The 24,554-nt window shown below is 41.6% G+C and overlaps 1 protein-coding gene across 9 annotated transcripts in view; it reads left to right on the top strand.

The window, feature by feature from the left end:
• The window catches only part of TLE4 (TLE family member 4, transcriptional corepressor), a 153,255-nt gene that overhangs the window by 117,986 nt on the left and 10,715 nt on the right, over positions 1–24,554 (top strand). For all 9 annotated transcript variants that reach the window (XM_082620073.1, XM_082620074.1, XM_082620080.1 and 6 more), the window contains 6 exons: positions 8,127–8,246; positions 9,263–9,316; positions 9,778–9,930; positions 11,158–11,290; positions 11,660–11,853; positions 12,353–12,429. In XM_082620073.1, coding sequence (XP_082476199.1) covers positions 8,127–8,246; positions 9,263–9,316; positions 9,778–9,930; positions 11,158–11,290; positions 11,660–11,853; positions 12,353–12,429 — 731 coding nt within the window. The remainder of the gene's footprint in view (positions 1–8,126; positions 8,247–9,262; positions 9,317–9,777; positions 9,931–11,157; positions 11,291–11,659; positions 11,854–12,352; positions 12,430–24,554) is intronic.

Consider the following 24,554-nt stretch of genomic DNA (forward strand, 5'->3'; position numbering starts at 1 on the left):
TACTAAAATGAGGGTTCTGGTCCATTTAAGATACAGCTTGCCAAGTCTTAAAGCTGAGTCACTTTTTTCTCTGAGCACCTACTTCAGCTTCTTTCCAAGCAGCTGTTAGAAGTATGTTGATATTTTGATTCAAGAACAGATCACGGTACAAGAATGAGTCTAAAGCCAATTCACCCTTCCCAGAAAATGCAGGAAGGAAAATTTTGCCAGCCACTTCACCCCCATTTGTTTTTAGGGCAGTCAGCCTCAGTGTACCACATCTGATGTGTCAGTAAGTCTTAGTAACATTGATTATAAGGCATTAGGAGAATGAATGATTTAGGATATATTTTATAGGTACTATACTGAAAAAAAAAATCTCAGAAGAAGGTGGCCGGTGCATGTGACTATAATTTACATAGTGTCTGCATATAAGATTTATAGAATCTGTAGAAATGAGGGGAAGGAAATTCTGGGTGGAGGACAAATGCACATAGGAATGTTAGGTCTTGCAAACTTTTGAGGACCTTCATTGGACTGAAGGGCATGAAGTGACTTTGGGGTGATTAGACAGTTTAAAAGATGTGACTTCTGTGCAACATTTGTGTGCACTTGGTAACTTTTATTACAGTTTCTGGGAGACTGTTCATACTGTGTCATCTCTGATGATCAGGAGTGAGGCTACTTGATTAATTCAGCCTGTGCTTTGGGCTGTCTCCATCAGTGGTCATGGGATGTACTTGGCCCCCTCATCCCCCCAGTTGGTCCCTCATGTGACCCACACTTTGGACCACATGCAGACAGTGGCTGTCAAGAGAGGAAACTCAGGTGCCTATATAAGAAGCAAACCTGTACCTTTAGTGTCAAGCATCATGCTCCAGCAGCTTAGCTTGCCAGCTAAAGGAGCTGTATTTAATGAAATTTCTGGGGTGGAGCCAACAGCTTTATCCCAGGAAGAGGAAGTAACAGTCAGGAAACCTCAAGAGGACATTAAGATAATGTTCTAATTTAAAATCAATTTTATTGATACCTGATAAATTATTATGGCATTTTTTTCCTGACCAAGTAATAGATAGCACTGAAGCCTTGGAAGCAAAACATGAATGACTAAATATTGAAGTGCTGTAGATACTGCATGAAGGAAAAAAATAAGTAGGACTTTTGTGTATTCTAAGTATATTTAACTCATGGAGCCCTACTGGAGGGCAAGGGGTGTATTTCATTCATCTTTGTATACTTAGTGGGTACTTATCCATAAGTGGACTGAGATTATGTCGTGTTTTCCACATTAGCCAAAGAGGTATAGCTCTTCATGACGCTCTAGACTGTTCTTCACAACACGCACTCTCCTCTAATCCTCACAGCCACCTTCTAAGGAAGTACTCCTGTTGTCCTCGATACCCACTGGAGAAATGGAAGCTTGGAGAGGTTCATTAACTTGTCCAAGGTCACACAGCAGATGGTACAGACTGGTCTCGAACCCGTAGCTGTTTGACTCGGGTACCCATAGCATGACCATTGTAGATACTTCCTCTCTCCTTAATCATTCCTCTGGTTTGATAGAATTTTGATTACTATCTGCAAAAGAAATTTATCTTGAACTGAGTTTTTCTTACCCAGAGAGAAGCAGTAAGACAAAGACGACAACAGACCATTTTAAAGAACATGTTGTTCACAAAATGTTATAGAAGGTGAAACATTTATTAAGAACAGACTCATTACTTTATATGGAGATGATATTAAATATTGTTTTATCAAGGGCAGGTCTTCAGAAAGTCCCAGTCATTTTTGAAGGTGAATTTTGATTTATGTTAATTTGAAAAAAGCAAGTTCTGTGAGGATTATATACAGATTGTGTTTTTAATGACTTCCTTAATCAAGCAGGTTATTTTAAAAAAAAAAGTCTTACTGTAATGAGCAGTAAACTGACAACTGGTGACTGGCTCAGAGCCCTACCATATTCAGGCTTTTCACCACCAGCATGCTATAAATTTTAAGCTAATTTACATAAATTTGCATGTGTTATGAGTCAGTATGTAAGACGTGTGCATTTTGACCAAATAATTTTCATTTTAAAGTTTTTATACTTAATTTTCCCCAGTTGAGGATTATTTTCTCCATCTCTCCTGGTTATTTCCTTATAAATGAGATAATAAATGTTAAAATGCTTTATTATAAAAAGAGCTCTGTGAACAGGAATATAAACATTTTATGTAATGCTATACAATAAAACCTTAATCAGAAATGCTCTGGGATATGGTATGTTTAGTTTCGTATAGAAGTTTATTCACAGTATTACCTTTCCTTCAGAACGTGTTGAAAGCGTTTTACAACCGTGAAATGCCCTGAGGACTAATGACTGTAATTGAGTCCGGGTGACTCAGGATGCTAGGGCTCCTCCTGAGGGCCCTCTGCTTGGAAGGAGGGGTGGGCTGTGTCCCTGGCTGATCTCCAGCAGTACCTTGGCCTTTCTGTATTCAAGAAAATCACCAATATCCATTTCTCTTCTAGATATCACTCTTTCGCAGAGGAAATGATGATTGAGGACTTTGATTATGGCATCAATAAAAGAGTCTACAGGGCTCTTGGGCCTGCCCCAACGGCCATAAACAAACTCCCCCTGAATTGTCCCTGACCCAAACTAATTCCTGTACTGAAAGAACTACAGTTAAGAGTAGCAGTATATTCATCTTCTAAAGTGGGCTGGTTTTGAGAGTGAAGAGACCTGGACAACAGGTGTAAAGTGGGGACAGTCCGGAACTTGCAGTCACCCTGGCCAGATTTTCGTGGTGCCCTCTGCCCTGTAATTACCCTCTTTATCTGTTTGAAAGTGGATTTACCCTTTGGTGCCAGGTAGATGGGGTGTCTGAAGGCCGCAGCTGATGAGCAATGAGTTTTAGAGTTCTTGATCATGGTTGTCCACTCGACCTTTATAGCATATTCTTGCCGGTTGGGATCTTGTAAGTGGGCAGGGACATCTGAGCACTGCACCTGTGCCAGTGGAAAGCAGAGTTAGTTTGATGTGCATTTGAAATCAAATTAGAAAGTCCAGCGTGGAGGTGGTATTTATAGTCTTGCCTGCAGTATTGAACCAAAACCTTATTGTAATTGTTGAAAGGAGATGTGTTTTGGTAATAGCAGCCTGTTGGAACCATTATTATGGATTATCTGCATATCTATGCTGAGGGACAGTGCTACCCAAACACCTAGAATAGTCCTTAGGTGAGGCTTAAAATAGAAGATCCACACTAGCTCCGTAAGTAAATAGTGTGCAGCACACAGTCACAGTGCTGAGTTGCTATTGCTGGGGCTCAGTTATTTACCAAGGGCTGTGCCTTCTACTTTATGTGGCTTCTTTCACTTAGCCCTCAGAGCAGCCTGGTTGACGGAGTGGGTGGGGTGCTGTTGACTCCAGACTCCAGACTGATTGAGACTGAGCAACATCCTCAAGGCTACAGGGATATTAAGTGGAAGATTTTTAACCCAGGCAGTCTGGACTCCAGAGGGATGCTCTTGCCTGCTAGTACGGTCTGTGCTACCTGTTATTATAATTAGCTGATTGTAACAGCACTCACTGCCTCTTTTGGGGCGGGAGAATGCTTTATGGAGCTCTTTCTCATACCTGGTCATCTTTGATCTTGAGGTGGCAGAGGAGTCACAGCAAAGGGGACGGTGGGGTCACCCGTTTAGATTGCTGGAGGGCTTTGGGTGTGACATCAGTAAAGGGTCTTACAGGGCTTTAAGCCTGCCTTCTCCATCCTCCCCACCTCCACCACCATAAACAAACTCCCCCTGAGTGTCCCTGACCCGAACCAATTCCTGTACTGAATGAATTACTGTTAGAGTCGCAGCTTTGCAGCTGACTTTATCAGTAGCCTTAGTAAAGTCCAGGTTGGATTTCAAACTAGGATCTAGAATTTTTCTCATTTTGAGATAACATGATTTATAATGTTAGGAATTAACTGACTTTAAAGCTTATCTTTTATTACCAAAGCAATTAGGATTTCCATATAAGATTCATTTCGCTCTGTTTCCCCTCCTATTTATCTTTTATTAGACATCTACCTTGTTTTTTCAATATCCCAATATGTGTTTATTTTTTAAAAATACATAATTTTTTTAAATTCTAGGTTATTACTTTATTTTTGAGAGGTTTTTACTAACATTTCACGTTTAAGGTGTTTTGCCCTTTCCACATCGGCCACCACTTTCTGATTGTGACTCTTCTTTCATAATCAATTTGCTAGTATATTCACATGATCAAACTGTAATAAGAAAGATTTATGTTTAATGTTTCTAAGTTTGTAGATTTCTAAGGAGTAATAATGCAGCTCCAGTAAGTTTCTTATGTAATAAGTTAGGGAAATATCTAACCTAGCTAAGCTTTTAAAATAACAATAGAGAAATAAAAATAAGCTTTTCTTGCAAAAGCGTGACTTTGTCTTTATCAGTATTTAATTCCTACTGTTTACATGTCTAGCAAAGATCCAAATGGGCTTCCAGTGGCAGAATGATGGACTTGTAAGATTCATGATGAGAGTCCGTGCCAAGTCCAATTTGATTCTAGAGCAATTATGTTATTAGAACATTGCTGATTGCCCCAGTGCCTATTGTGCAGCTTAACCTTTAAATGCTAGCGATAATTAACTACTTAATCATTCTACCAGGAAACTCCAACATGCAACTCTGTTCTGCAGTAAAATTCACAAATAAAATACTGTCCAAAGTGCCTGAAACAGCCGGCTTAAAAAAAAAAATGCTCTTTGTACATGCGTGCCAATTAATAAGCGTTATCATTCAGTATTAAGTTTTAAGAAAGTATTTTGTCATCGCTTAAAAATCAGTTTTCCTGATTTCGTCCCAGCTTACCCTTCCCTGTTGACATATACACACTACCAAATGTAAAATAGCTAGTGGGAAGCAGCTGCATAGCAGCACAGGGAGATCAGCTCGGTGCTTTGTGACCACCTAGAGGGGTGGGGGAGGGAGACGCAAGAGGGAGGGGATATGGGGATGTATGTATATGTATAGCTGATTCACTTTGTTATACAGCAGAAACTAACACAACATTGTAAAGCAATATTATACTCCAATAAAGATGTTAAAAAATCAGTTTTCCTTTTTGACAGAGTGAAAATAACGTTAAGTGTGTAGTATCAGTAATCATACACATGTACACACCTTCTTTTTGTAAAATATCACAGTAGTAGGAATGAAGGCATGTGGAAGTAGGTGGAGGATTAAGGTGAAGAACCGGGCAGAGCTGCCAAGTTGCCAGATCCAAGGAATGCCACGCCTCAGATCCTACTCTAGTGAACGGTTTCCTGTGGATTTGTTTGGCCAAGAGGCCCTCTGAAAAGGAATGTATCACATGAATTTTGTAAAGATTGAGGAGTGCCCGAGGGGTTGTTCAGTCATTTAAGCTTGAAAAAAATTATTGGCAGTTCTGTGTCACTCACTGTGCTGGGTGGGTGCCCCCGGCCGCAGGAACCCACAGCCTGGAGTGGGAAGCACCTTGTAATTGTAAACAAACAGCTATCAGTTGATGGGGAGTGCTCCACTCATTGGGTGAACAAAATGTTAAGGGAACAAAGAGTGGTTAATTCTGCCTGACAGTGTCAGAGAGCTTTGAACAGTGACGTTTAGAGCTGGTTCTTAAGAATGGTGAGGGAGGATTTCAAAAGGAAGATACTGAGGGAAAGGGCATTCTTGAAAGCCAGGAGAAAAGGCTGCCAATGCAATGAAAATAGATGGTGCACCAGGGAGCAACAAGCCCAGAGCTCTGAGACAAGGCCCAGGCCCTGGATTGGGGCAGGGAGTGGAGGGCTTTGGAAAACAGCTGTACTCAGAAGTTTGGTCTTTTTTTCCTATGGACGATGGGACACCATTTGTCATTTTTAAGGAAGGGTGAGAATCTCTGGGAAATGAATCCCAGAAATGTGGAGGATAGACTGGAGAGGGGAGAAACTAGATACAGGCTCTGGCATTAAATATGTTAGGTAGTAGCTCACAGATGGTGTTTGTGTGCATGATTTCAAAGAGGTAATGGTTGTAAAAACCTGATTGCATTGGGTCATGGTAGGAAAGCAAAGCAGAAGCATTGAATCAAGTCGTATGGCTTGGGAATGAGGATTGGAACTCAGCGGACATATATGAAAGTCAAGAAGCAGTCAATCCACTTTTTAAAATTGTTTGGCTTCTAGTGCTTTGCTTCAGTCTTCAGCCTTAATGAATAATGCCTGCCATCTTTTCTGCCATCAAACATAAGAGTGTATGTTTGAGTAGGGATGGTTAGAGGGCTTGGTGCCTACATTTAAGGGACTGATACAGGAAGGAAGGGTTTGGGGTTTTCCAGCCTCTATCAGTGGGGACTCACTGATCCTTCTCAGTCTTCCTCCTCCTCCAAACTCCCACCCTGCACCCCTGCCTTTGGAGCTAGTGGAGGAGTTGCCATCACCACAGCTGACCACTAGGGGGTGATCTTTTGGTAGCTATACCAACATGGGTGGAAAGAAGACTGTTAATTATTGCTAACAGACTAATAAGGTAAAGAAAAAAAAGTACAAGGAGTACATTTTATATAAGACGAGTAAAGTTATAAATGAGGAAAAGCTTTACTGAACAGTTTTCTGAATTGATTTGGATGCCAGGCAGAGATTCTGGTGGTGATTCTTTGTTCTTCCTAGAACTTTTCCCCCATATCTCCAAGTTTCCTTGCCTCTGCCCTCCGAGGTCAGCCCTTTCCCACCCCACCTGGGTTACTCTAGTACTCGGGAGTGCTGCCCCAGAGCCCCCCTGAAGAACTTGGCTCTTCAGGCCTTCAGTTCACCCTCAACAGGTCAGCCCTGCACCCTCTCTGTATACCTCCCCTTTAGTTTAGAGCTTCTCCTTGGTCTGTGTGGAACTGAGTCACTAGCCAATCCTTGAAGGTAGTGACAGTTTCCATCAGTGCTCTCTTCTTCATCTATGGTTTTAAGCTGTCATATCACCTCAGTGTGCCCAGTAACCGCCTGACCTCGATGGCAGACTCATTCTCTGTGCTTCAGAGAATTTCTCTGTCACTGGTGTTTGTTTTCTCTGTGTGGTACTCCTCCAGCTGAGAGCTCTTTGGAAGAGCAGAGATGACAGACATGGCCTGAGCCCAAACAGATCACCCCCAACTGTGATTCCAAGAGGGAGGGACCATCTTTCTATTCCCTGGTCCTAATGGGGTTCCTGGATTTCCAGAGGTTAAAGAAAAGAGCAGATCATGGAAACTCTAGGAGTCAGAAAAATAATAAAGTGCATTTTTGTAGGTGTGGTTTTGTTGTTGTCATGTTGTTGTTGTTTTACCTGCCACTCTGCATCTCCCAGGCCCTTAAGTTGTGGGACTAAAGCAAAATTCTGTAAGTATGACCTTTGTGTCACCATATTTGGGTGCTTAAATCCCCAAGGAGTGCCTCTCTTTTTTCACTGAAGAATTAGTAATTATCTCTCAAGGTGGACTCTAATTTATTCAGTTTCTCTATAGAGGCTTGAAATACTGGCTTCTCATCGGCTGGCAACTTAAGGGTGGGCGGGGGGCTGCCTTTTCTTTCTCCTCTTTCTCTTGTATCTGCTTCCTCTCTCGATAAAATATAAACTTCTCCTTCAGACCAAACCCCCTTTGCCCTTTGCGTTTAACCTGCTCCCTGCCTCCTCTTTTTATTCCTCTGATCCCTCTGTCCCATCTCTCCTTCTTCTGTCTTGTTCTTTCCTTTTTCCCCTTTTCTTTTTTCTCTATACCTTTGTTCTCATCTTCCTTTCACCTCCTCCTCTCTCTCCTGTCTCCTCTTAACAGCTCTGTGAGTGTGTACTGAAGAATGAAAAGGAGATAGTCTCAAGTGATTAAAAAAATGACATTGTTGGGCTTTACTGGTGGCGCAGTGGTTGAGAGTCTGCCTGCCGACGCAGGGGACGCGGGTTTGTGCCCCGGTCCGGGAAGATCCCACATGCCGCGGAGCGGCTGGACCCGTGAGCCATGGCCGCTGAGCCTGCGCGTCCGGAGCCTGTGCTCCACAACGGGAGAGGCCACAACAGTGAGAGGCCCATGTACTGCAAAAAAAAAAAAAAATGACATTGTTGAATGGCTGATCATCTCTCAATCCCACTTCCCTTTCTAATTCCAGAGCTCTTCGGTATCCCCATCAGCCAGTTTCCGAGGTGCTGAGAAGCACAGAAACTCCACAGACTACTCCTCTGATAGCAAAAAGCAGAAAACTGAAGAAAAGGAGATTGCAGCTCGTTATGTAGGTTCACTCACCTTTGCTTTGGGGGAGGCAGTTTACCTTGCTTTTTAATCAGCGGCCTTTTTACCCTCTTACTATTACCAACCAAAACTAGAACACAAGATAACAACATCCTAGGAGAGAAAAATAATTATTGCAGTTCTAACTGTGTCTCAAGTGGCTGGCTGAAGGTCTGTGTGTTTGCAAGTGAGTGCACATGTGTCTGTGAGCCGCAAAACAGTCCTTTATCCTGCAACCGATAGAAGACTTGTGTTCCATATTATTTCTATTAGATGTATTTGCTTCCCTCCATAAATTTCAAGGTGGTCGAATTTTCTGTGACCAGCTAGAAATGTTAAGGAAAAAGGTAAAATCACAGACAACCTGTTAAAATGTCTAGATGACCTCCTGTGCTGAGGAATGTAGCACGTTTTGTGGAATATAACTTGCAGAAACATCCAGATGTGTCCCTAGCATGAGTTGAAGCTCATTTTCCTTCAGTGGCTGGTTCTTCAGATCACACAGTGAAGGGAGCACGTGGGATGGGACTCACTGGTGTGGAGGCGGGCTGACTGCACCCCGCTTCCTCTGGTGGTGCCCTGCAAGACTGCAGGCCTCGAAAGAAGCTGAGAACTTGAAATTTCATGTGAAACCTCCCAATTTAAAAAGTGTGGCTCTTTATCCGGTCTTTGAAAGACACTGACAGAACAAATCCCACCCTTCTGTAGGCTGGATTATGTAGCGTGGGCCTGCCAGTTGGCACCTGATACTAGAGTAATAAACCATAAACTTCAATTTTTTAAACTACAGTGGAATCATCCTGTTTCCTATCACCTACCTCATAACTTTGTCATGAAGATTAAAGAACACAGTTCATTGTAGAGTGTTTAGCACTGTTTGGTGCAGTTCATTTTTATAAAATGTGAGGAGTTGATGACCCTGGACTTACCTAGGGTAAATCTGGCTGCATTTTTCTTCTTCTTCTTCTTCTTCTTTTGGCTGGGGGAGGAGATAATGCTTCTCAATTGTCAATGCAGGACAGCGATGGTGAGAAGAGTGATGACAACTTGGTGGTTGACGTTTCCAATGAGGTATGTTTGTGGCTTATTTGACTTCCTGCTCTTAACCAGTTATAACAATGATTAGTGTCCCAGCAACTAGTATCCACAATGTTTCCTTAATTTCCGAAGGGGCCCACGTTTTATTTACCTGAAAACTTTATATTACTGATCCTTTTTTATTGCTACTCTACTCTGCGAAGTGCAAATGTGTGGTTACCACCATGAATGCACACACCTTGGCAAGTGACCTGCAAATTTGTAGAGTTTTGATTTTTGTTTCTGTTTTAAATAAGTACTATAAATTTTGTAGTATTTTCATTGACCTCTATACTGAATATTTTCTTCAGCAATTTGATGAGTCTTATGATCTATTCCAGAATATTTTTTGCTTCTAAGCTGTTGAAGACTTTTGGCTAGAAACGTCCACACCAAGTGCTCTGGCACTGTGAATGCACTGTGCTGCCTTTGAAACGCTTAATGTTCCTTTGTAGGATCCATCCTCACCTCGAGGGAGCCCTGCACATTCCCCAAGAGAGAATGGCCTGGACAAGACACGCCTTCTCAAGAAAGATGCCCCCATCAGTCCAGCCTCGATCGCATCCTCCAGCAGTACTCCTTCCTCCAAATCCAAAGAACTTAGCCTTGTAAGCAGTTCCTCACCATCTTTCTTAGCGTTGCCCGTTTCCAGATGGTTAGGTTAAATTATTTTTAAAATTTTGTATTTTCCACATTTTTCCATAAGACTTTTACCACCAAGCACATGTGTATGTTCAGTATTCAAGTTGAATTGACAAAAGTACTTTTGGAACAGAGCGGGTTCACTGACTTTGTTGGTGATGGATGTTTGTTTTGTGAGTCTTTTTGCAAGGATAGGGGAGGGACATGAGGAAATTGAGTGAAACGAGTCTCAGCGAAGATGAAGAAATATATACTGAGGTTGCAGAGATGGTTTCGTCACCTATGGTTTATGGTAAATTTAGTTTTGGGCTTGGATGTGATTTTGTTGCTAGCTTTGTTGGAATTACCAAGCTATATATGATTGCCGTAATTTTCCCTTCCTGTCTAAAAAGTTAATCTGTCATTTATAAAAGTCTACCTTGACTCACACCACAAATCAGAAATGCACGAATAAAACTGCTTGCAAGTCAGGGTAATCTCCCCATACCCCCTTCCTCTGTGGCTGTGTAGTTAATTGCATTTTTATATAGTGTGCCTTCCTTTTTGCTCACCAGTTGTGTCCTTGTAACATAGCATTTAAAAAAAAAAAAAAAGACGAATTCCGTTTTCAAATAACCTTTTGAATTCACAGCTGAGGGGAAGAAAATTCCTCAGTTTGTCTGCAGTTTTGGAGAATGTGTCTGGCACAGGGCTGGATTAAGTTTTTTTCTGTTGTTTTCTCTTGGCCTCCCGGCCTTGTAATGGCAGCTCCTCTGTGCTGATCTCTGTGATGATTCAGGCCTGGATCTTTTTTAATGGGACCTGTTAAGCAGGGGAGCCTCTTGTGGCACAAACAATCCATCAGGAACCCAACTCAAACCGCTCAGTATTAAAGCAGAGCCAGCAAGTGGCCAGTCACATCGGGACATCATGATTTGTCAGCGTCTGTCTAACTCAGACCAGTTTCCTGGAAATGGTCTACTCTGCCCCAAGTTCAGCTTTGATTTATGTCCTCTCGAACATTGGTTTTGTGGTCTCAGGAAACACTTTTTGTTTCTTTGATAGCTCTTTTTAACTAATGAAAAGAGAGGCCCATGCTAAAGAATCTTTTCCATTTCTTTTTCCTTTTCTTTTACTCTACCTTTTCAGATGTTTAACATAATTGTTAAAACTGTGTTCTAACTAGCAGTGTATTCCATTACATCTCTTGTCAGAATGAAAAATCTACCACTCCTGTGTCGAAGTCCAATACCCCTACTCCACGAAGCGATGCACCCACCCCAGGCAGTAATTCCACTCCCGGATTGAGGCCTGTCCCCGGAAAACCGCCAGGAGTCGACCCCTTGGGTTAGTGAGAAAAAAGTTTCTCTACATATTTATGCTTCCTGTTTTTAAAGAAATCAAAGCAATTTAAAGAGTGTAATACAGTAAGAGTACTAATGACCAGCGTTGACTGGCTGTAAGTTCTTTAATCCAAATCAAGCGCCTGGCACTTACCATGTCTGACACATAGTAGGTGTTCAGTAAAATAAGGGGAAGACATGAACCCTGATGAAGGCTTGAATGACTTTTGAGAATATTAAAATAAGCTTATTTGAACTATAGATCCTACTTTTTAACATACAGAAGAATGTGTTGCTCCTGATATTCATTATACTTCATTATTGTCTCGTGTGTATCATTGGTTTTTCTCCTTCCTTCCATTTGGGTCTGTAGCCTCGAGCCTAAGGACCCCAATGGCAGTACCTTGTCCATATCCGACCCCCTTTGGGATTGTGCCACACGCTGGGATGAATGGGGAGCTGACCAGCCCCGGAGCTGCCTACGCAGGGCTGCACAACATCTCCCCGCAGATGAGCGCCGCCGCGGCTGCTGCAGCTGCAGCCGCGGCCTACGGGAGATCGCCAGTGGTATGTTTGTGCGCTTTTACAGCATAAAAGTGTTCCAGAGCGCAGAGGGGTTTTTTTTTTTTTAAGGAAGTTTATGAAACTTGAGGGATTTATAGAGGGACCTGTGTGTATTTATAAATTAAACTGCATGTAATCATATTGTGAGATTCATTTTCTTTTGTAAGGTGAGGGAATTCTTTTGTCTTATGTTCCTTTTTTAAAAGAAATTTTTAAACCTACAGAAGTAGAGTAAATAATATAGTAAATATAGTGAACCCTTCATTTTCCATCATGAGCTTCAGTAATAATACTGTTTTTTTCATGTTTGTTCCACCCCCAAGTATGTTACCATGAAATCATGAACATCCTATCATTTCATCAATCAGTACTTGTGTATTTATGTCTAAAATCACATTTTTAAAGCATCTCTTCTCCTAGGATTTGGAAAGATACTGAGTAGGATGAAATGAGTTGATGTAACCATGTTTGTTTTTGTTGTCTTGCTTGGGAAAAATTTTAGGTTGGATTTGACCCACACCATCACATGCGTGTGCCAGCAATACCTCCAAACCTGACAGGCATTCCAGGAGGAAAACCGTGAGTACCTGCCTCTGTGCTTTGTGCTCACTGTGTATCTGGGCCCTCGCTGGCCCTTTGGACTCTGAGCAGTGCTAGACAGTGTTGGCAAGTTCCTGCGGCTTGTGGGGTGGTTTTTGTTTTTTGCAAAGTATCTTCCATTTTCTCTTAGCACAAGGGAAGAGGTAATGAGGTGGGGTTTTGTATTTTCAATTTAAAATCTCAAGCTTCTAATATGGAAATACAAATTGCTGAGGCATCTCCAGCAGTCAGGTCTTCTCTACATCTGTTACTGATTGCAAGGCAATTCTTTTTGTTCCCTTGGAAAGAAGAAGTCGTCTTATGTGCAAACCTAGATGCTCAAAATTTGAGCATGTTAGGAAAAGACGTGCCAAACTTCAAAGGCTGAAAAGAAAGAAGTGTGGTCTTACGCTCATTTGTGTTTCTGGAAAAGGTGGCTTGCTCAGTTGGCTTCTTGTCCTGTAAGCTGGGTATTTGGAGCCTCTGTTTTCATGACCCCCTAGAGCTATGAAGGCAAGACAGACACATCAGTTGTTCCAAACTCTTCTTGTATGTTCTAACCTGTCCCCATGTGTCATTCCTCATCATTCATTTTAATCCAGTGCACCTTTCTATTACTCCCTGTGCACAGTTCTCTTGGCTCTTTGGCTTCATCTTCACGATTGGTGCTCACAATTTATGCTTGTTCAATGAATGAATGAAGACGTGTGCTGATCTCTCCCTTCACTTACCTCCCATTGCTTATTTATTCACTGCTATACACTCAGGCACTTAGTTGTCACCCTGTTGTTTCCTGTGTGTCTTCTTTGTTCCCCATGTTGCTGGCTCCACAGTGTTAAACATGCCTGACCTTGACCCTTCCTTCACTTTCCACCTGATAGATCATGTTCTTGGCCCTTCCTTCTGTAACTTCTCTACACACTCTACCCTAAACTTCCCTGTTGCATCAAACACAGTGTGGGCTCAGTAAGTATTTGACTGATTAATAAGGGAGGCAAGGCAAATTAGACTTTGAGTTCCTTGAGAGTTGAAGGTATAAATATCAATTACTGTAAAATTCTGTGTACTTGTGTGTGTTCTGCAAATAGTTGTTGACTGACAAGTCTTGTTGACCAAGAACCCTGGTGTACTTGAAGGTAAAAGTTTGGTCTGTTTCAAGCAGTGACTAAATAACAAGGCCATAGGATTAATCAAATAAACTGAATACCTACAAGTACCATATGAACCTGTGGGGATGGAGAGGTTCCTTGAGGGAAGCGGTATCATCCCGTTTTCAGGTACTATAGAGTTACCACTTAGTTAGCCGGCAGTTGCACCCAGAACTATAGTGTAACCACTACCAGATGAGGTGGTGCTTCTCGTCTCTGCTGCTGCCCAGAGGCCCCGAGGGGTGAAAGTGTGTTAGGTGTATCTAAAGAAGCAACAACAGTCTCAGTGTGGGGATTTGGGCCAGTTGAACCACTGTAAAATCCCAGCTGGTCTGATTCAATAGGCACTTCTGAGCCTTGAGCTGGGCTCCCTTCCTTCCCCCAGTCTTGACACATAGCATTATAAGATTGTTGAGATCCTTTTGGGAGGAACGTTGATGGGTTTCAGGATGGCTGAGAATTTTTTTCTTTTTTGAATTTTATTTATTTTTTTATACAGCAGGTTCTTATTAGTCATCCATTTTATACACATCAGTGTATACACGTCAATCCCAATCTCCCAGTTCATCACACCACCACCACCACCCACCACCACTTTCCCCACTTGGTGTCCATACGTTTGTTCTCTACATCTGTGTCTCTATTTCTGCCCTGCACACTGGTTCATCTGTACCATTTTCCTAGGTTCCACATGTATGCATTAATATATGATATTTGTTTTCCACTTTCTGACTGACTTCACTCTGCATGACAGTCTCTAGGTCCATCCACGTCTCTGCAAATGGCCCAATTTTGTTCCTTTTTATGGCTGAGTAATATTCCATTGTATATATGTACCACCTTTTCTTTATCCATTCGTCTGTCGATGGGCATTTAGCTTGCTTCCATGTCCTGGCTATTGTAAATAGTGCTGCAGTGAACATTGGGGTGCGTGTGTCTTTTTGAGTTATGGTTTTCTCTCAGTATAAGCCCAGTAGTGGGATTGCTGGGTCGTATGGTTGTTCTATTTTTAGTTTTTTAAGGAACCTCCATACTGTTCTGCCTAGTGGCTGTATCAATTTACATTCCCACCCACCGGGAAAGAGGGTTCCCTTTTCTCCACACCCTCTCCAGCATTTGTTGTTTGTAGATTTTCTGATGATGCCCATTCTAACTGGTATGAGGTGATACCTCATTATAGTTTTGATTTGCATTTCTTTAATAATTAGTGATGGTGAGCAGCTTTTCATGTGCTTCTTGGCCATCTGTATGTCTTCCTTGGAGAAACGTCGATTTTGGCTTTCTGCCCATTTTTTGACTGGGTTGTTTGTTTTTTTAATATTGAGCTGCATGAGCTGTTTATATATTTTGGAGATTAATCCTTTGTCCGTTGATTCGTTTGCAAATATTTCCTCCCATTCTGAGGGCTGTCTTTTCGTCTTGTTTATGGTTTCCTTTGCTGTGCAAAAGTTTTTAAGTTTCATTAGGTCCCATCTGTTTGTTTTTATTTCCATTACTCTAGGAGGTGGATGAAAAAAGATCTTGCTGTGATTTATGTCAAAGAGTGTTCTTCCTATGTTTTCCTCTAAGAGTTTTATAGTGTCCGATCTTACATTTAGGTCTCTAATCCATTTTGAGTTTATTTTTGTATATGGTGTTAGGGAGTGTTCTAATTTCACTCTTTTACATGTAGTGGTCCAGTTTTCCCAGCACCACTTATTGAAGAGGCTGTCTTTTCTCCATTGTATATTCTTGCCTCCTTTTTCAAAAATAAGGTGACCATATGTGCATGGGTTTATCTCTGGGCTTTCTATCCTGTTCTATTGATCTATATTTCTGTTTTTGTGCTAGTACCATATTGTCTTAATTACCATAGCTTTGTAGTACAGTCTGAAGTCAGGGAGTCTGATTTCTCCAGCTACGTTTTTTTCCCTCAAGACTGCTCTGGCTATTCAGGGTCTTTTGTGTCTCAATACAAATTTTAAGATTTTTTGTTCTAGTTCTGTAAAAAATGCCATTGGTAATTTCATAGGGATTGCATTGAATCTGTAGATTGCTTTGGGTAGTATAGTCATTTTCACAATACTGATCCTTCCAATCCAGGAACAGGTATATCTCTCCATCTGTTGGTATCATCTTTAATTTCTTTCATCAGTGTCTTATAGTTTTCTGCGTACAGGTCTTTTGTCTCCCTAGGTACGTTTAATCCTAGGTATTTTATTCCTTTTGTTGCAATGGTAAATGGGAGTGTTTCCGTAATTTCTCTTTCGGATTTTTCATCATTAGTGTATATGGGAATGCAAGAGATTTCTGTGCATTAATTTTGTATCCTGCAACTTTACCAAATTCATCGATTAGCTCTAATAGTTTTCTGGTGGCATCTTTAGGATTCTGTATGTATAGTATCATGTCATCTGCAAACAGTGACAGTTTTACTTCTTCTTTTCCAATTTGTATTCCTTTTATTTCTTTTTCTTCTCTGATTGCCGCGGCTAGGACTTCCAAAACTGTGTTGAATAATAGTGGCAAGAGTGGACATCCTTGTCTTGTTCCAGATCTTAGAGGAAATGCTTTCCGTTTTTCACCATTGAGAATGACGTTTGCTGTGGGTTTGTCGTATATGGCCTTTATTATGTAGAGGTAGGTTCCCTCTCTGCCCACTCTCTGGACAGTTTTTATCATAAATGGGTGTAGAATTCTGTCAGAAGTTTTTTCTGCATCTATTGGGATGATCATATGATTTTCTTTAATTTATTAACATGGTGTGTCACATTGATTGATTCGCATATATTGAAGAATCCTTGCATCCCTGGGATAAATCGCACTTGACCATGGTATATAATCCTTTTAATGTGTTGTTGGATACTGTTTGCTAGTATTTTGTTAAGGATTTTTGCATCTGTATTCATCAGTGATATTGGTCTGTAATTTTCTTTTTTTATAGTATTTTTGTCTGGTTTTGGTATCAGGGTGATGGTGGCCTCGTTGAATGAGTTTGAGAGTATTCCTTCCTCTGCAATTTTTTGGAAGAGTTTGAGAAGGATGGGTGTTAGCTCTTCTCTGAATGTTTGATTGAATTCACCTGTGAAGCCGTCTGGTCCTGGACTTTCGTTTGTTGAAAGATTTTCAATCACAGTTTCAATTTCATTACTTGTGATTGGTCTGTTCATATTTTCTATTTCTTCCTGGTTTAGTCCTGGAAGGTTATACCTTTCTAAAAATTTGTCCATTTCTTCCAGGTTGTCCACTTTATTGGCATAGAGTTGCTTGTAATAGTCTCTTAGGATGCTTTGTATTTCTGTGGTTTCTGTTATAACTTCTCCTTTTTTCATTTCCAGTTTTATTGATTTGAGTCCTCTCCGTTTTTCTTGATGAGTCTGGCTGATGGTTTATCAATTTTGTTTATCTTCTCAAAGAACCAGCTTTTCGTTTTATTGATCTTTGCTATTGTTTTCTTTGTTTCTGTTTCATTTATTTCTGCTCTGATCTTTATGATTTCTTTCCTTCTACTAACTTTGGATTTTATTTGTTCTTCTTTCTCTAGTTCCTTTAGGTGTAAAGTTGGATTGTTTATTTCATTTTTTTCTTGTTTCTTGAGGTAGGCTTGTATTGCTATAAGCTTCCCTCTTAGAACTGCTTTTGCTGTGTCCCATAGGTTTTGGATCGTCATGTTTTCATTGTCATTTGTCTCTAGGTGGGTTTTTTTTTTTTTTTTTTTTTTTTTTTTTTTTTTTGCGGTATGCGGGCCTCTCACTGTTGTGGCCTCTCCCGTTGCGGAGCACAGGCTCCAGACGCACAGGCTCAGCGGCCGTGGCTCACGGGCCCAGCCGTTCTGCGGCATGTGGGATCTTTCCGGACCGGGGCACGAACCCGTGTCCCCTGCATTGGCAGGCGGACTCTCAACCACTGCGCCACCAGGGAAGCCCTGTCTCTAGGTATTTTTTGATTTCCTCTTTGATTTCTTCACGATCTCATGGTTATTTAGTAACGTTTTGTTTAGCCTCCGTTTGTTTGTGTTTTTTACGTTTTTTTCCCCTTGTAATTGATTTCTAATCTCATAGTGTTGTGGTCAGAAAAGATGCTTGATATAATTTCAATTTTCTTAAATTTACTGAGGCTTGATTTGTGACCCAAGATGTGATCTATCCTGGAGAATGTTCCATGCACACTTGAGAAGAAAGTGTAATCTGCTGTTTTTGGATGGAATGTCCTATAAATATCAATTAAATCTATCTGGTCTATTGTGTCACTTAAAGCTTGTGTTTCCTTATTAATTTTCTGTTTGGATGATCTGTCCATTGGTGTGAATGAAGTGTTAAAGTCCCCCACTATTATTGTGTTACTGTCAGTTTCCTCTTTTATAGCTGTTAGCAGTTGCCTTATGTATTGAGGTGCTCCTATGTTGGGTGCATATATATTTATAATTGTTATATCTTCTTCTTGGATTGATCCCTTGATCATTATGTAGTATCCTTCCTTGTCTCTTATAACATTCTTTATTTTAAAGTCTATTTTATCTGATATGAATATTGCTACTCCAGCTTTCTTTTGATTTGCATTTGCATGGAATATGTTTTCCCTCCCCTCACTTTCAGTCTGTATGTGTCCCTAGGTCTGAAGTGGGTCTCTTGTAGACAGCATATATACAGGTCTTGTTTTTGTATCCATTCAGTGAGCCTGTGTCTTTTGTTTGGAGCATTTAATCCATTCACGATTAAGGTAATTATCGATATGTATGTTCCTATTACCATTTTCTTAATTGTTATGGGTTTGTTTTTGTAGGTCCTTTTCTTCTCTTGTGTTCCCCACTTAGAGAAGTTCCTTTAGCATTTGTTGCAGAACTGGTTGGTGGTGCTGAATTCTCTTAGCTTTTGCTTGTCTGTAAAGCTTTTGATTTCTCTGTCAAATCTGAGTGAGATCCTTGCAGGGTAATCTTGGTTGTAGGTTCTTCCCTTTCATCACTTTAAATATATCATGCCACTCTCCCTTCTAGCTTGTAGAGTTTCTGCTGAGAAATCAGCTGTTAACCATATGGGAGTTTCCTTGTATTTTATTTGTTGTTTTTGTCTTGTTGCTTTCAATAATTTTTCTTTGTCTTTAATTTTTGTCAGTTTGATTACTATGTGTCTTGGCATGTTTCTCCTTGGGTTTATCCTGCCTGGGACTGTCTGTGCTTCCTGGACTTGGGTGGCTATTTCCCTTCCCATTTTAGGGAAGTTTTTGACTATAATCTCTTCAGATATTTTCTCAGCTCCTTCCTCTCTCTCTTCTCCTTCTGGGACCCCTATAACGTGAATGTTGTTACATTTAGTGTTGTCCCAGAGGTCTCTTAGGCTGTCTTTATTTCTTTGCATTCTTGGTCTTTTTTCTGTTCCACAGCAGTGAATTCCACTATTCTGTCTTCCAGGTCACTTCTCCGTTCTTCTGCTGTTGATTCTTTCTAGTGTATTTTTCATTTCAGTTATTGTATTGTTCATCCCTGTTTGTTTGTTCTTTAATCCTTCTAGGTCTTTGTTAAACGTTTTTTGCATCTTCTCGATCTTTGCCTCCATTCTTTTTCCAAGTTCCTGGATCATCTTCACTATCATTATTCTGAATTCTTTTTCTGGAACGTTGCTTCTCCACTTCATTTAGTTGTTTTTCTGGGGTTTTATCTTGTTCCTTCATCTGGTACATAACACTCTGTCTTTTCATCTTGTCTTTCTTTCTGTGAATGTGGTTTTTGTTCCACAGGCTGTAGGATTGTAGTTCTTCTTTCTTCTGCTGTCTGCCCTCTGGTGGATGAGGCTATCTAAGAGGCTTGTGTAAGTTTCCTGATGGGAGGGACTGATGGTGGGTAGAGCTGGCTGTTGTTCTGGTGGGCAGATCTCAGTAAAACTTTAATCTGCTTGTCTGCTGATGGGTGGGGCTGGGTTCCCTCCCTGTTGGTTGTTTGGCCTGAGGTGACCCAACACTGGAGCCTACCCTGGCTCTTTGGTGGGGCTAATGACAGACTCTGGGAGGGCTCATGCCAAGGAGTACTTCCTAGAACTTCTGCTGCCAGTGTCCTTGTCCTCACGGTGAGCCACAGCCATCCCCCCACCTCTGCAGGAGACCCTCCAACACTAGCAGGTAGGCCTGGTTCAGTCTCTGTGGGGTCACTGCTCCTTCCCCTGGGTCCTGATGTGCACACTACTTTGTGTGTGCCCTCCAAGAGTGGAGTCTCTGTTTCCCCCAGTCCTGTCAAAGTCCTGCAGTCAAATCCCGCTAGCCTTCAAAGCCTTCAAAGTCTGATTCTCTAGGAATTCCTCCCCCCTTTGCCGGACCCCCAGGTTGGGAAGCCTTACGTGGGGCTCAGAACCTTCACTCCAGTGGGTGGACTTCTGTGGTATAAGTGTTCTCCAGTTTGTGAGTCACCCACCCAGCAGTTATGGGATTTGATTTTATTGTAATTGCGCTCCTCCTACTGTGTCATTGTGGCTTCTCCTTTGTCTTTGGATGTGGGGTATCATTTTTGGTGAGTTCCAGTGTCTTCCTGCCGATGATTGTTCAGCAGTTAGTTGTGATTTCAGTGCTCTCACAAGAGGGAGTGAGTGCATGTCCTTCTAATCTACCATCTTGAACCAGTCTCCATGGCTGAGAATTTTTGTTCCTGGAGTGACAGAGACACACCAAATGCAATTGGCAAATGACATCAAGAACCCCAAAGAGAGCGTGGTGTGTTCAACAGGATATGAATTCTGGAGTGTGACAGATCCAAGTTTGAGTTCTGACTCTGCCAGTTGACACTAGGAAGGAAGTGACTTTATTATGAGCTTCAGTTGGCTCATCTTTAAAGCAGGGCTGGCACCTCCCTGATAAGGAGGGCATGAGGATGAGATGATATGGTATATGTTTAGCACAATGTTTGATATGCAGTGGCTCTTGAGTCAACTGCAGCATCATTTCCCCTTGAGCTTTGCCCAGGTTATTACCAGTCTTTCAATTGCTCATGCAGTAGAACATAGTGGGAGGCAGAGATGGCCCAAGGAGATTAGACTGAGTAAATTAGACTCCCTGTTCCTGTCATTGGTATGTCTTTGCCAAGGCACCAAGGCATATAAATTCATACTCATTTATGCATATAGAGAGAAATACTTTCATTAAAGATTTTTACAGAGTTATGAAACTTGTACATGTTTTTCAACAGGAAAACTATTTTGTGCTAGAACGTAAAATATAATAAATCACCTAAAGGCCTCCCTCACCACACACACAAAGTAACTGCCTTTCTCTAGAAAGACAACAGTTGCGCATCTCTGTCCTAATTATTTTTACAGAATAATTGCTAGATATTATCAAAACTTATAATTAAATGCATGTTCCAAACTAATTAATAAAATAGCATTTATTTGATAATACACATTGGATCCGGTTGCTTATGCTGGTGAACTAGCAAATGCTCCACTCAATAACTAACTAGAATGACAGCAGAGTTTAATTTCAACATAAGCCAAAAATGGACTTTTTTCCTCACTTGCTACTTATATGAGACTTTTATAAATAGCTTAAAAGTATTTGATTAAAACCATTGCACTAATTATATTATGGGAAATGACATGTGATTTCAGCCATAACAAAAAATCTCAGATTTATGTGTTTTAGGCTGCTCAGAATTCAGAAATCCTTCTCTGTTGTTGTTTTTATTTGTTTTTATAAAGCAAGATTTTTCAAAATAGGAACAATTCCTGACACACAGCCAACCCTCAAGTATTTGTTGTCTGGCTAACCTGCTAGTAGGTTCACATGCTACTAGAACCCAGTCTTCTGTCCTCCTGCATGAAGTATCAGCACAACAGCCAGACCTTTCATTGTGAATTCAAGGTCTAGTTCTATCTCGTGAGACATTGGAAACATGGGCAAGGTGTCACAAAGCATGGGAATGATGAGTATGGCATTACAGAAGCGAGCCTCTCGTAGAGGGAGGTGGAGGTGGGAAGGCCAAGGATCTTCTCAACTATGCTGGGGTTTCATCAAAAGATGATGATCCAAATAAGACAGCAACTTCGATACACGTTTTAAACAGATAGATTTGCATATGTCTGAATTGTTTGAAGTATAGTTCTGTCAGAAAGTCCAAACTTCCTTTCTTTTCACCATCTCCCTTGGAGATCACTCTTAGCTTTTAGTAGCTTTGCCTGCCGAGAGAGAATTTCTCTATCTCCCTGCACCGATTCCTTCCAGCCCTGTATTTTTAGTTCTTTGTTGGACATCTCAGCTAGGCATCTTGAACGTGTATTACTTGCACTACAGATTCATCGTATTCACAAAGTGCTTCCCCAGACTAGATGTTCCTCCCAATTGCCTGGTTTTCAGAGTACTCTGTTCCTTGTTCCCTCAGCTCAGAAACTCAGTTATTATTGGCTTCTTCCTCACATCTCATTAGTTGAGTCCTACACAGTTTCATATGCAGTTACTTCTAGTGTGTCATCCTTCTCCTTGCCTAGTTCAGGTCCCCCATTGCCTCTCGTCTAGATTATTCAAATAATTGTCTCTTTTCCTCCTATCCATTGTACTCCTTGCTACCAAATGTATCCTATGAGTGGCTTTGCCCCACTAATGTCCCACTCCTTCTCCTCCTAAAAACACTCTTCAGTAAATTCTGTTTGTGAAATTCTCAGGCTGGCCTTCTAGGCCCTCCCTTTTATACATTGTGTGTGTGTGTGTGTGTGTGTGTGTGCGTGTGCGCGCGCATGCAATGTATTTTATCAGGCTGTGCTCGGGCCAGCTCCTTCAACCACTTACTGTGTTGGGTCATTGTTGAATAAATGAATTCCCCAATTAAAGCCAATCCAGGACTTTCCCAGATCATTTCACCTCTTCCTTTTAGAGCTGCTCCCTCCACCTGGAATGGTTTTTCCATCTTCCTAGGACTCTTTGGAAAAATCCTTCCATTCTCTAAAACCCATCTCCAGTACCATGTCTCTCATGAAACATAAGCTTTATTTTTGGTTTTTGAACCACCATAGAGCTTCATCCTTCCCATCTTGCACCTGGAATTGTAATCACTTCTATACTTTTCTCATCATGCTTCCTAGATTACAAGCCACTTATGGGCAAGGCAGGTGTCTCACCTGATACTGTATCTCAGCATGACGTCTAAATCAGAATATGTGGATAAGGAGTATTGATGCATTTAATTAGGTAGAAAAAGAAAAGGTTTTCAAGCCTGGGCCTCCCTAATTTCTAGAAAGGTTGGCTCATTACACATTCCAGTACTCTTTGCTAGCTACACATCAAAGAGTTTGTTGAAATCTGATGATAAGTATGTACTAGAGCTTTCTTTCTTCCAGTTTTGAGTGTCTTATATATATTAATAGTAAACAGGGGGCTACATTATATCCTTAATGCAATTAGGCTCTTGAAATTCTTAGTAAGGGAGTTCCAGGAACATAGTAGGTGCTCACAGAGTGGCTGTGGTTGAGTTGAATAATGTCATATTGAAAACCTCAAAAGAAATGGTGTGCCTGATTTCTTAACTATTTAAATCCTCAAGGCTCTTTAAAAACCATTTAGTTATTCTAGAGGGGAGAGAAGGGATGTCTTTTCAAGGAGACTATCATTAAGAATGTATAACACCATCTCTAAACTTGGAATAATCTTTCTTTTTCTTTCTTTAAGATTTAGTCGTCATGACCTCTTAATTGCTAAATCAGTTAGCCTTTGTCTCCGTTGTCTTCCCTCAGAATCTCAGCCTTTCTCTACAAGCATTACTGCCCTCCCCTCCTTGCCTGAACTGATGCCTGGCTCTCTCCTGAGGGGACCCCTTCACCTGCAGCCCTCCAAAGGGTACCCTTTCATTTACTTCACATCAGCAGTCGGAGCCAGTGGCAGGGCTGATAAAGGCTATGGTTGATTCCCTCCCCCACCTCCTGTTCCTTTCCAGTCTCTTCCAGAACTGAACTCATTCTACCTTCTTGTGAAAACCCAACCCCTTTCAGGCCTGTGCCATGGGTCTCTACCCCCTCCTCAGCCTTGTTGGGAGATTTCCCAGTTAATTAAAAACTTGACACTTGGTCCACTCAGAGCCTGCCATCATCCTGGGTGTCACTGCTGTTCACAAGGTCAGCCCTCCAGTAACATCATCTCAGGGCTTGGGCCACATCACCTCTAGTGAACCTCTGACCTTCTCGACCTCAGTTACCTACTTATAGACCCCAAAGAAGACCTTGTCATCAGGCCTCACTGTCACCTCCAGGATCCACGCATGCCATCCAGTACAGCCTTCTCTGCCTCTACCCAGAGAAATCTTGAATTGCAGATCCGTTCCCAGCTTTCTAACTGTCTCTCAAGCCCTGGCTACTAGCTTTCCCCTAGATTGCTGCACTAGCCCCCTGACTAGTTTTCCCTCTTCCATTCTGCCACCTACAATCCATGCTTCCCCCAGCAACCAGAACAATCCTTTGAAAACATGAACTGAATCATGGCGCTCACTGCCCCCCACACAAGTCTCCAGTGACTTCCCACTCCACTCGGAATAACAGCCCGAACTCTACCTCACAGCCTACGAGGCCCTTTTTCACATGGCCCCTGCACCCCTCTCCAGCCTGTCACTCTCCCCTGAGTGCCCCTGGCTTTCTCCCTTGCTGCTTCTTCTAAGACTTACATTGACTGCCCCCTCCCTTCTCTATGCGTGCAAGACTAGGTCTTCCCTCAGCTCTCAGCCTGCACACCGCCTCGGACCTTGCTGCGCGCCTTCCGTCTCTTTTATCTGAAACTGTGTGTGTGCGTGTGTGTGTGTCAGAGAGGGAGGGAGAGAGAGGGAGAGAGGGAGAGAGAGAGAGGAAGCGTGCGAGCACATTTACTGCCGTCTGAGGTTACTGATTTATCAGCTTATATATTAGCTCTTTTCCCTTCTAGGATGTAGGCTCTGGAGGATAGGGACTTTGAATATCTTATTCACCTCTGAATCCCCAGCATCTGATAGTACCTGATTCATATTGGGTACTTAATAAATATTTTCTGACGAAGTGAATAGTG

Source organism: Mesoplodon mirus, assembly GCF_964341445.2.
Source record: "Mesoplodon mirus genome assembly, chromosome: 1".
In the NCBI taxonomy this organism is placed as follows: Eukaryota; Metazoa; Chordata; class Mammalia; order Artiodactyla; family Ziphiidae; genus Mesoplodon; species Mesoplodon mirus.